At 41.3% G+C, this 13,531-nt stretch overlaps 1 protein-coding gene across 1 annotated transcript in view; it reads right to left on the bottom strand.

The window, feature by feature from the left end:
• Positions 1–13,531, bottom strand: part of RNF150 (ring finger protein 150) — a 72,069-nt gene that overhangs the window by 7,645 nt on the left and 50,893 nt on the right. The window contains exons 5-6 of the mRNA XM_005492179.4: positions 11,434–11,530; positions 7,471–7,681 (exon numbers count right to left, since the gene is read on the bottom strand). Coding sequence (XP_005492236.2) covers positions 7,471–7,681; positions 11,434–11,530 — 308 coding nt within the window. The remainder of the gene's footprint in view (positions 1–7,470; positions 7,682–11,433; positions 11,531–13,531) is intronic.

The raw sequence follows: 13,531 nt of genomic DNA, 5'->3' as shown, positions 1-13,531 counted from the left end.
CTGCCAATCCTCTCTGTGATACAGCAAACATGCCTCTGCCTGGTATGACACAAGGAATTAGAATATTTTTGCTTTCAGTTTAATTTCCTCTTTGTTCTTACTCTTACCAGGTCATGCTCATCATGTTCCTGGGACCAGCAGGGAAACTCCTTCTGTGGCCCACACGCTGCAACATCATTTTCTCTTTACATGAGTGGACTTTCCTTTTTCCCACTGGAAACTCAGTCAAAAATTGGTCACAAGGATTGCCAGAACAGCCAGTGGAGCCATGACACTGCCTCTTGCACTCTATGCTCTTGGATCAGCTCATCCCCACATCCCAGGTCCTTCGCAGGTTATCTGCACATCTGGTCTTCAGGGAATCACAAAGACACTTGGGTTGGGAGGAACCCTAAAGATCACCCAGTTCCACCCCCATGCCACAGACAGAGATACCACCCATGAGATTTTATTCACTGCAAAGTGTTTTGTTCCATCTTTGACCCCACACCTCAGTCCCTCAGCACTCTCGTCTCTTGTTTCACTAACAGACAAGAATCACTCTGCTTCCTTCACAGCAGGGCATCCAGCCTCTTGAACAATTTCTGCTGTTTAGATGTCTGTTAGCAAAGAAGGAAAACAACATGACAAGCTGAAGTGTCGCCTCTCAATTTCATGAGAATTGCAGTAGTTTTTAAAAATAGATTGTAGGTGCTTTCAGAGCATTCTACGATTTAAATCTCCTCCCTATGAGCTTCTACAGTACCCATACTCTTCCTCTTTTGTAGTTCCTAATTCAAAATTCTGCAAGGAACCTTTCTTTAACATCCACTCTCACAGAATCCTTACAGAAGGAAGTTTTAATCCTAATGGAAAACAGTGGAAAGTTTTGATCCTAATGGAAAACACACTTAAAATTTAGGGCCCCCTGGCAGTGACAGATGAGTTCAGCAGCTAACTCTCCTTTTCTTAAAATCCCATCACAAGCCCATCAAACCCTGCAACACATTCTCTTTTCATTAGTTTAGAAATAATAAAAAAAACCCTAAACTTTGAGATTACAGCAAAACCTTTTCTTTTGGAAAAGTAAACCTTTTTAATGTCCTCTGCATCTTCTTTAGGTTGCTTTCACTGTTTACTTAGAGGATTAAGCAATATTTTTATCTAATCAAAAGCATTCCACAGGAAAGAAAAATGAGCACATATAAACCCCATCATGAGCACATGAGATGAGGATTAAAATATGACCAGGAGGTTTGTTTGGAACAGAGATGTCCAAAATGTTGCTTGGTTGGGCTAGTGCACCAAATAAAATTCTAACAAGCTTGTCTGAGTACATTAATGCACTCACAGAGAACACATAAGTACAGAACAACAGTCCAGAAAAGCTCTCAGAAAGGAAGAGGTCAGCTGTTTATCCTGTGTGTTAATTTTGGAAAATTTAAATCAGTTGATGCCAATCTCCTTTTAACTGGAACATTCGTCTGACAATCATGCAATAGCTCAACATTTTTTTTTTTTTCCCATTAAAAATAAATCTGAAGTGCCAGGCCTGGCCTGCTACACTCAAATATTGTCTGAAAAAAATTTATGAAGATAGCTGGCTGGTATGGAATCCTGCAGGGACACCCACAGAAACAGTTTTGGGGTATATAAATCTAGGGGCATTTAGCATTTCCCTACAAATCAGCCTCCAGTCACAGTGTAATTCCCATTCTGGCATGGGAAAATCCCCTCCAAAGCCCAGCTTTTATCAGGGATGCTTGCTGAAATGCTCATGGGAACACAACAAAGGCCAAACCCAAGACATCCATTTTCTGAATTTCTTCTTAGAGCAGTGGATGGGAAAGGTCAATTGAAGTTTCAACAAATTGCAGCTGGAATTTCACTAGAAAATATGTTCATTAGGTCACTTGGCCACCACCACTAGCACCAAGGCCTCCCTAACATTCTATATGTGGAACTCAAATTGGAACAGAGTAACTCAAAATCACTGTTTCTCTGCATGAAAAACCTTTGTTTCAATTTTTTAAGTTATTATATAGTCCTGTTCCTCCTCTTTTTGTGTTCTGAGCATTAAGACTGCTTGGGGAGGCAGAAGAAAGAGTTTTTACCCCATATAATGATACCTCCCTAGAAAAATAAAAGTAACAAAACCGCTTTAACCAACCATATAACTTCAAAAACCCTAAATGCCTTTGCACTGCTCGTTATTATTTCCCTTTGTTACACTACTGTAAAGTTAGAGTCAAAACTCTGTGGCATTAAGTTCATTTTTAACCCCTTTGGCCATTCCTTTTTTATTCAAGTTCCTTCACTTTTCACTCCTCTCATTGAAAAGTGGCCATGGCCAAGAGGTTCCCAGGCAGTTCCAGAACAAGTTGGATCCCAGGAGCCTTTAGAAAACACAAGATAAAATAATAAAATAAAATAACAAAAACTCCAAGATTAAAATATTAGTATATTTTTTATCTAGTCTGGAAAAAGGGCTTTTAGAAGCTGAGTACCACTTTATAGTACATATATACATATATACATTTTAAGTTTTAACAAGGGAAGTGGTCTTGTATCTGTCACTCAAAATCAACCAAGAACTGAAGGATTAATTCAGGAATAAAAGAGAGACAAAGGGAACTACTGCAAACACAGGCAATTGTTTCTGCCCTGTGGAATATACATTTACAGCAGGTTGGTAGAGGGTCATTCTTCTAAAATTCCCTTCTTTACGGCTATTTTGGTCTTTCAGATTGACAGGTATTCATGTGCAGAAAGACAGTTTGCTGGTGCCTTTTCAAAATGCAATTACAGGGAAGCAATGAAGTTCAGCAACACCTTAGCTGAATTCAATATCCTGAGCACCTGGGGGAAAAATCTGAAGTCAGGTTTCTCATGCATACCTGACACACCACGAGTGGTGGCTGTCTCCCAAAGAAACCTCAGCAGCTGAACACACTTTTATAAGAACACTGTGTATTTAATTACTGGGCAAGGAACTGGCAGATTTTAAACCCCCTTTGTGTGATTTTTCTCCCCCCACTGAGATGCCACAATTTAATAAATTTAGTAAAGCTATTTCAGCTAAGTGCTTTTCATATTCTGACTCTGCCAGTGGCACCCTTGTTCTATACATTTGCTGTGCACTTGTCCTTTAGGAGCATTTTTTTCATTGATTTATAGCGCTATGCTACCTCAAGAGGGAAAATAGAGCAAACATTCACAGAGATCTCCAGGAAAGTTGTTTTATACATTGTGTATATTAATTCATGGCTTAATTATTGCCACCCAGCAGAGCCTATGTTCTTGCCTACTCCCTGAGTGCCTCAGATATGTTACCATGAGTTACAATGAAAAGAACAGTCAAATGCTTTGGCACTTGCAGAAGGCAGTCACAATGAAAAGCCAGTTTGGGTGGATGCTCATTAATGCAACTTTGATGCTAGTGTGCACTGTGCTGTTTTTACCATGCCCTCTGACTGAGCCCTATCACAGCTCCGTGGGGAAAAGGGACATTATTGATCTGATGTCTTCATCCTTACTCTGTACAGAGTGCCAATGGACACAGGAGATGTGAAAGAGAAAATAAAAAATAAATTAGAATTTAAATTTCCTCCTTGCTTCACAGCAGTTTCGTACATCCCTTTTCACAATTTTCTGTGCAGAAACACTTTGTATTTCACTCCTCAACATATGGAAAGAAGGAGCAGTTTTATAACAGGAAAACTTCCCTGTGCATTCAGCCTGGCAGGAGTCTTGTGGTGTATGTGACAATCCAGAGCACATTTTTAGTGCCAGGTGTGCCTCACTTGGTGGCTCTTTGAAACCACCATGTTGGCATCAGTGTTGGTCCCAAAGCAATCCAGGAACTCAGCTCATTGGAAGTTTTGGTCCATGACAATTACTCAGTGCAATATCCCCAGAGGATTTCAGCAGAGCCACCAGGACTCGTGTCACATGCCAGGCACGTGGGACCCCATCAGCTCAGCCTTTAACTAGGTCCCATCAGGATCCTCTCTCTGGGACAGCATCACAACCTGCTAATGCAAGTGCTAATAACCTGCTGCATTAACTAGTACCTAGGGAATTTTCCACCTTTTCCTCCCCCTTTACATTCCACCTATAAAAACCCCACTGTTCACAGCAAGGAGGAACAGTCAAGTGGTTACAAGACAACAGTGGATCAGGTTCTCATCATGCACTTTCATCCACTTCCAGAGGCTGACTATTCTTCACAAAGATATTTTAGACACACACAGATGAAAATAATTGCCTAAAAGTTATATTAATAGATGTAATGAAGAGCTATCAGAGAGATTTGAAAGGGTCCTAACAGTCATGATGAGCTGTAGGTTGGCAGGGTTTTATGGAAAGAACAAAATGAGAGGCAGAAAAGGAACCACTGATATTGTCTAGACTGCCCACACTGCTGTACACTGTGCCAAACTCTGTGCACTTTGCAGGTGGTATGACACCTTAGAGGAAAGTTTGTGGTTTTTCACACTGTTCATGCTCATGTGTGCATTAGAATTATTTAGGGATCTCCCTCCAGCTACAGAGATAGTGCCAGTGGGATTTCTGAGGCCCTATGTGGTGGGATGAGATATCCTGATGGATGGAACATAAAAGCTTGTCTAAATTGAAAAATGGGAAGTATTTATGAAGAGATAAACTCTACTGGCAAAGACAGTGCACATTATTTACTGCAGAAATTACTAAGTGCTTCAGGGAGATAAATGACCATGGATGCCATAAAAGAATAAAATCTAATAACTACTTTTCACCTGCCAGTGTCACCATACCTTTAGAATACCTAGCTGCTACTTTCCCAGAAAACTACCTTTTTAACCATATCATTCAATCCCAGCTAAGCCTGACCCAAAGAATATCGCCATGGTCTCCTCAAATCTCAGATCCACCCTCTGAAGCTGGTGCAGCTCAGAGCTCCTTCAGGTTCAGATCTTAGCCAAGCCCAGCTCACACTCATATCACATGTAGAGCAGGAAATTCCACATGCACCGAGATTTCCAAAAATGTCAGCATTTTGCATAACTCACTGCTAAAAATTGGGCACCACAGATTGCCATGATGCATGACTGTAGAAAAAGGTCCTTAGGTTGTCATCTGTCACATGCTCCGGAGAGCTGAAGAAGTCAGAGCAGTAAACTCAGCTGGGATGAACTCTTATGTATTTCACACTATTTCCCCCATCTACTCTCCCCCCTCTTTTTATTATGACTCCTGTCCAGATGTTCACAGTAGTCCACATTTCTGAGGGTCCCACAGGTATCAGGAGCATGGGGAACCAAAGGGAGAGAGAGAAGGCAGGATGTCTGCTGAGCATACCCACAGAAGTAAAAAGAAAAGCACTGGCTGAGCTCCAGACTTTATAAATCTGGCCCCACTGAAGCAGGCAGGAGTTTTGCCACCATGGAGACAGAATTTAACCCCATGTGAGCAGTATTCTGGGAATACCCTCCCTCCAGACACACTGTGGGAGGTCTCCTGGTTCTGAACCATCACTGGAAACACAGGAAGGGAAATTAAACCCAAACCAAGACAACAATACCAGAGTGATTAATCAACAGACAAAAAAGAATGCAGCAACAACGAAGTGGGAGGTGTTGCAGAAGCGGGAGGAAAGAAGATGGCAAGTCCTTTACCTCCTGGACCACTGAACTTTGGTGAGGAGCAAGGGATGGTGCAAGGACTGGTGGAGCTGGGTGCAGGAGGCCAGGTCAAGGCTGCACTGGAGTCTTAGAGTCTGCACAGATTCAATAACAAGGGAAAAACCTTGGAGTGCAGATTCAGCCTTGGAGCAGGCTGGCATCAGTAGTGCTGTACAGAGAGGGCAGAACCCACAACTTCAGCAAAGACTCCTGGCAGCAGTCAGTGCCATCACTTACAAACTGCCAGACAGGCCAGTTCACAGCAAGGGCACGCTCAGCAAGCCCTGTGCTGTGTAGCTGAGCATTCTGAATATGAGAAATACAATAAAGAGACATAATGCCTATAAAGTCCATCCACTCTGACAGCTATCACCCAGTTATTTAGCCTACAGCTACCCTCTGATTTAGTTAGCACTTGGATTCATAGCACAACTATACATAAGGTCCTGGATGTTCCCCTCTGACTGCCGTAAGAGTTCAGGTTGCCTACAATGCCCAGTTCTACCTGTGAAAAGCCTCTTTTCACAGCCCTTCCCTGGCCTGGCCAGTCTCTCCAGGTGATGATGCTCTCCTGATGCTCTGTGGTTTGCCTGCTCTTGGTGCAAGGTCCTTGTCCGTGGGCTCTGCTGCCAGCCCTAAGGATTGTCTATTGTCCAATATTGTCAAAGCTAAGGGGGCAAATGGAGGGTAAGGTGGAAAACAAAGGGCACCAAGGCAAAATCAGGCATTTCTGTAGCCTCACAGTATTCTGCTGGCTCTGAGAACCAGCCTTAAATGCATTTCAAAACAATTACTGGAAGGAACAGAATCCCATCTTGTTCTGAACAGCTCTTGCCAGCACTCAGGGAGACTTGAGAAAACTGAATGCCCCCAGATGGCAGCGTGGAAGATGGCTGGGATTAAAACCTTGCTGCTCACCCCTTGCTGAATCCAGAACTTAGACCAAATCCGAAACCTGAAATCCACAAAACAGAATGTAAAAATCTGGGTCACCCGTATCTAAGGTCACAAGTCCAGTCTTTCTAGAAGTTATTTTCACTTCCATGACACTGGCATGACAACATGAGAGAAAATGGGATTATCAAGTCTCTCCACAGAGTAAGAGGAGTAATGTAAAATCATTTCAGCCTAGTGCCATCTTCTGTCTCCTACCTTTTACACATAATATTATTACTTACCTTGTTTTTCATGCCCAGGCCCATAGCAGTACCTAGAAACCATTGAAAATGCATATTTTTTCCAGAACTTACACAAAACTGCATTTTATCACATTCTTCCACCTCCCTTCAAGTATATCTGATGATTTTCTATAACAGTCTTGTCACTATTGGTGACAAGACACTATTGGTGTTTGATACACCAACCGGTATCAAACAGATAGGTATTTTCTACTGATCTCTATTTTGCCTAAAAATGAGAATTTTAGACTAGCACAGTCCTCATTCAAAATAGCTGACAACATTTCTTTTAAACTGTCAGAAGCAGATTTTCAAGAGAGAGCACAATTTTTAGGAACAGAGAGACATGCAAGCATTTTGAGAATTACCTGTTCCAATGGTACCGTTGACACAACTTACACAGTGAAAACTAAAGGCACTGAAAACATGCAGTGATTTGGTTTTGTACAGATCATCGGTGTTGCTTAACTGCACTCGGGCTTTCAAGTGCAGGAACTCTGACCATCAGTACAGCAGAATACACCATAATTAAGTTTACTTACCCTCAGGCAAATGGAAAGCCCTCAAAGGCTGCTCACTAGAGATGGGTGTGTGGCGGGGGTTCCTAGACATGCATTTCGGTGCAAATGCTGTCAGAATGTGTCACTTACTGGTGGCAGTGAAGGTGCCCTCAGCGGGCTGGGGGAAGGAGGGCCCGTCCTGGATGACCTGCAGCGCTCCCACGCTCCGGGCAGGGGGGTCCAGGGCCACGGAGCTCTCGTTCACCGTGGTGTCGCTGGCCCCCGTGATCTGGTTCGTCGGGGGGCCCCCGATGGACGCCTCCAGGTCTGGGGGTATGTCATCCATGCAGTCTGCATTGGGCTAATGGGGAGAAAAGGAGAAAATCCAGCTCCCACCTGAGGAAAATATTCCATTCACTTATTACCTCTTCTTCAGACTTTTTGGCTTTGAAAAATGGCAACATACAATGAATAAGCACACAGGGTTTGTCTCCATGTGCTTAAAATGTACTACAGTCTGTTGGGAGAGAGACCCAAAGTATGCCATGGAAATATTGAGTATTAAACTGTGTCACCTACAATTGCTAAACATTCTTATGTATACTTTTAAAAGGGTTTGGGAATGTGCACATTGAAAAAATAACTCACTTTCTGGTATGATCTGCTCAATCACAAATGTAAACAGAAACAGGAGCTGAGGGGGAACAATTATCTTTTCTAATGATTATTATTATTTTTTTAATATACATTTTACAGAGCCAGTATCTGAGCTTACAGGAGTAAGAATTCAATAAGAATGCCCTGTGGATGCATCTACGTGTGTGGTGCAAAACTAGAAGCTAAAACTGCTTGTAAGACAAATTTCTAAACACCAAAACATCATCTTTGCTAATACTGTATTTCCTACAAAACACAATGATGAGAAAAGAAACAAGCAGACAAGAATGGGAAGCTGAAGAGCATTTTTTGATTAACAGTCTTTCTTGCTATGTGAAACAACACCAGTGACAGAGGGACACAGCAAGATGTGTTCCTAATGAAAAAGACAGGCGATTTAAGCAGTCTTGTATCCACAAACTGAAGTTTGGAATGGAAACTAGAATTGCTGTTGTCTGGCTCAAGTGTTATCCACAGGCAGCAAGAATACCTCAGATTTGGGATAAAAAAGGGACATTCAGCTATACCAGGTGTTAATGAAACTCAGTGAATCTGTACTTTTGCAAGTGAAGTACAATCACTTATATGTAGGACCCAAAACTATCCCTTAGATCCATTACTCTTTCCCTCTCTCTTAGCTATTATAAAACAATGTTTTCAGAATTTCATTTTAAATTTAATTTACCTTTGATGGCAGTGTATATTAAAAACAAAGGCCTATTTTCCTTTCTCCTACAGGAAAACATTATTTCAATTTTTCAGGGGACCAGTTGTCTGTCCTTTGCTCTGATTCCATTTATTCCTAGAATGGGGTTTTATCACAAACTTTTAAACCTTTTAAAGAGGGGATTATAACTGAAAGTCAAACCAAACATTAAAGATACAAAAATAATATTGCTTGAGATAATTAAGCAATATTGTTTTCTCTTTACTCCTGAATCATTTTAATTGAAAAAATGCCCAAAACTAAGCAGCATGCTATAAAACGATTTATATTAAATTCTGATCAGATAAAGGCCAACCATTTGCTGGTAGATGGTTAATAATCTCCTGGAGCTGCAGAAGTGGAGGTGTTGAGGTGCTCAGCCACTGTGAAAATGAGTGCAGGAGTTTTGGTTGACACCAGCAGTTTATATACAGACACAAATTTTTATAATTCCCACATTGGTTCCCCACAGCTGCCTGGGGAATCTGAGCTTGGGGCACATCATATTTGAAGTCTCTATTACAAAGCAAATGCAGAGTTTAGCTGTGAATTGGATTGAAACTTTTAGATATTTGGGGTTTAACCAATCCTTTCCTGGAAAACCCAAAGTCTTCCTGCTAAATGAAGCACAATATATCCACAGACATGCAAGCCAGGTCTTTAATAACAACCACAGGACAAACATGCAGCTGGCAGGAAAAAACCCCACAGCCTGTCTGGGACAAGATTTCCTCATTCATCCCTTTGTAAAAGCCTGCAAAAGAGCTTTGGCAAATTTGCACCCAAGTCTCCCACCAGAGGCTGATGCCTGCCTAAGGCTTTTTTCTTCTTTTGTGTGTGGAAATTTCAGCTAAGAGGGCTCAGCAGGACTCAAGAATGTGGTTGGGGAATGACATTTTGCTTTATCCACTCTACAGAAACATCTGCCACCTTTCACTAAGAAGCCCTAGAACTTTACAGGTTCTTTGAGGGCAACATCTTTTCCCAATGGACAGCAGCCTGTGGACACCTGGCTAAGTGATGAGCCTCTGAAAACACCAGTTCATGTGTGCTGGTGGCTTTTTTGGCTCATGGGAGCTCCAGAAAGCATTCCTTAGGAATGACAGCCACCCTGGGCTGTCCTCAGCTGTGCTGGGCAGGGAGAAGGGGGCAGGCAGCATGAAATCTGTGCAGGAAATTTTCACAGAATAAAATCCCCCCCCCAAAAAACTTTGCTAGTGGAACATTAACATCCAAGTGCTTTGTTTTTAGTGTCAAGACACACCGACACCAAAGCTGATTTGGAAATCTTAATTTGAACCAGTTGTTCATGTAAGTTACAGCAGCATCTTTAATGGTATGCTCAGTATAATTATCTATCTGAGATAGAACCTAAGGAAATATTTCTCTATTTAAGCCTAAGTCAGAGATGCATTTAGGCCATCAGTAGAGATGCTGAATGGCAGAGCTAGCCTTCATTTGTGTATTTAAGCCTTCATTTGTGTATTTAAGCTTTCATTTCTGTATTTAAGCTACCAGTGGAGATGGTGAATGGTAGAGCTAGCCTTCATTTCTGTATCTAAGCCTTCATTTCTGTATTTGAGCCATCAGTGGAGATGGTGAATGGCAGAGCTAGCCTTCCTCTGGGCTTTTCATCTTAGACCCTGATTTAACAGCTGTATCACCACTAAACATATGAAAGACAATATACACATTTAGCAGAAAAAGCAGCCACTCTGTTTGGATGCATTACCCTAGCTGCAATGCCTTCCTTCTTTTTTCCCACTTGCATGTTTTCAGTTTGGATTATATTAGGTTTATTAACATATCTGCCATACCTATACATATCTAACATACCTGCTTCCTATCTCCATGGAACTGGTTTCTCTGAGAATGGCTATAGCAGCTCCCCAACACATTCAGTGAACTATTTTATTTTATAGAGCTCTTTCAAATGTGAGCTGGTGCATCACTGACTGGAACCTGGGGGGCTATTTACAGCACCTGGAGGTGTTTCAGTATTGAACTTCAGGAACCTTGCACAGGGGGGAGAGTGACTCACTCCTTCCCTGAGCTCTGTGATAGCTCCAGTTGGAAACGTGTATGGCAGACAGGACACACACCATCTGAATGCAAACACACAACTGACAAAGATCAATCACTCTGGCAGCCTCTAACCACATCTGAATGCTCCAAATAACAAAGAGCTTAACAATTTCTTGTATGTCATGTGCTCCACCACATGCTTAGTAGCTGGGAGAAATGGCCCTTAACTGGAATTAGGAGTACAGACCTTACTTCAGATGGACTTTAAGAGAAATCTGTCAGAAAAAGGACTTGCTTTCCCAGAATGAGCAATTAGCTGTCCTTGATGAGTATAGCAGACAAAACTTTATTTGCAGACTTTCTACTTTCAGATTTGAACCAAGGGCATGATTAAAAAAAATAAAGCCAGTCCTGAAAGCACTGTGAAAGACTCTATAGATCCACCAAAACACCAGTGACCAATTTCTGCTTCACCAAGCAGGCAGGCACAGACACACAAATCCAACACCCAACCAATGCCCACGCACATGCTCTGCCTTGCTAATACCAGTGGGGTGCAGGACAGAGGTAGGGTCAGACATTTCCAACTGTACTTCCCTTAGTAAATCAATCAATCAATTATTCAATAATATGGCAAAAAGAGGAAGATGGGGACAGACAGGCAAAGGACTCAGGTGGCTGGTGTTTCCCCTGTGGCCTGATGGGCTGCTCTGCACAGTGCTTACCGGAATCCCCAGAGCTTTTAGAATATTCATTTTGCACATCGGGCAGGTGCGATGGTCCAGCAGCCAGGGGTCCACACAGGACTTGTGGAACAGATGCCTGCAATGAAAACCAGGATATCTTAATTCAAATGCACCACAGAACAACTTACCACTTAGTACCACATGATTCTGAATTCCTTTAAGCGAGAGTATTTCAACTGGTGCAGTTTGTGACTTCTTCAAGGACTTCAGAACCAGGTCCTATGCACATAAGGCTAAAATGATTCCTGAACAACTCAAGCATGTGTGCACATTTCAGTGTGCTGGGAATGGATGATGTACATACTCAGACACTTAGGGAAAATACACAAAATGCATTAGCAAACCCAATACTCTTTAAATGTTAAAGGCTGCCAGTAAACAAAATCTGCTTGTGGGAAAAGGTAACAATCATGTTAGTTTTTCTTAAACTTCTACAGACAAACCTGATTATACATAATTTAAATGTGAAGCCATTGAGGGTCTAGTATTTTTCAGGATAGAGGCATAAAGAAATAAACTGAATTAGAAAAAAATCAACCTATCTTAGGAGAGGCATGTTCAGCACATCATCAGACAAGCACTCTGAACAGGTGAAAGCATTAAGATACAGTTCTTAGGCATGTGTAATTTTACATTTAGAAGTCTAACCAACAGATTTTCTTGAGTTTGTTAGTTCAGTGTTAATTCATTATGTCTTACCTTTCAGCTACATGAAATTGTTGTTAGTGATTGGTTTCCTTAATTATATAATCAAACCCATCAATATTCTTATTGGCAAATATTTGAAGCACGTTTGTGCCAAAATAATCAGTCCATTTACAAAACCTGAGATATTTATGAATCTCTCAGAAAACAAAACAGATTTCCAAAATCTGTTTTGAATAAAAAATACATAGTTTCCACCAAGACATTTTACCATAGGCCAGAAAATTCCCTTTTGTTTTCAATTTCCAGCTTTGAAAGCCTCAGTCAAACTGGGATTCATATTAGAGAATTTCATGATGTTTGTTCATCACCAAAAGCTTGGAACACTTTCATGCCTGAAAGACTTTAAAATCTGAAGTTCAGTGTTCCTAAAGTTGGCTTCAAAAACAATATTCTAAAAGAAATCCTAACAACACCAAGTAATTTAAAAACATGACAGATCTTGTCACTTTGCACATCTCAATACTAATTTAGCACACTGTATTATGACTCCATTAATTTCAGATTTAATATGTACTACAGAGGGAACTTGATTATTGACAGAAATCCACAGAATAATGGAATGCTACTGAAAATCAGATGAAGGTTTACCTTTTAAAAACTTTTACTGCATTGTACGATTAGAGCTCTTACAATATCTGTTTTGAACATGTCAACATTTGTGCAGCAAAGCAAGGTGGCAGGCTTTGCAGATTTGGATTTGAAAGTTTATTGGGTATAGCGCTATGTACATGCTAATGGCATTCAGCTAATTGTCAATTGTTTCATGTTCCAAATTCAAGCAAAAGAAATGTCAGCATAAAATATGACAAGAGAACTGCAGCATTTCACGGTCCCACGGTAAGGCAAAGATGTAAAAAGATCAACTGCACTAAAGATCCCTCCCTTTGCAGTTCTGACTGAGGCAGGTTTTAAATGGAAGGAGGTGATGGAGTCACCATGGGTGATTTCAGAAGTAATGACCCAAACAGGAAAACAGTGAGAGATGTTTTAAGCTCAGGCTCAGGACATGGCTTTGACAATCAAAGTCAAAGCTAGAAAAAAATACAGATTTTTTCCCTATTGTGTGCAACCACATTCATTACAAAATGATGTTGATTTGAAAAGTTTCTCAAAAGAACTGCAATTGATGAGCTGACAGAGAGGAAGGCGAGATGTTGTCAGAGCCTCAAAAGGATTTTTATGACGGAAAGGAAACAACTGTTCCCCACCTCTCCCAGGGACAAGCAGCACAACGATGTTGTTTAAACTGCAGCAAGTGAGATCCAGGTTACACAACAAGAAAGGCTTCACCACAGCCAAGGTAATGAAGCACTACAATAAATTGTCAGGGGGTTTGCAGCCTTCATCCCAGGAGACTGCAGAGTGTGTT

This window comes from Zonotrichia albicollis, chromosome 5 (assembly GCF_047830755.1).
Source record: "Zonotrichia albicollis isolate bZonAlb1 chromosome 5, bZonAlb1.hap1, whole genome shotgun sequence".
Lineage (NCBI taxonomy): Eukaryota > Metazoa > Chordata > Aves > Passeriformes > Passerellidae > Zonotrichia > Zonotrichia albicollis.
Note: the sequence above shows the minus strand (reverse complement) of the source record. Positions and strands in the feature narration are given on the sequence as shown.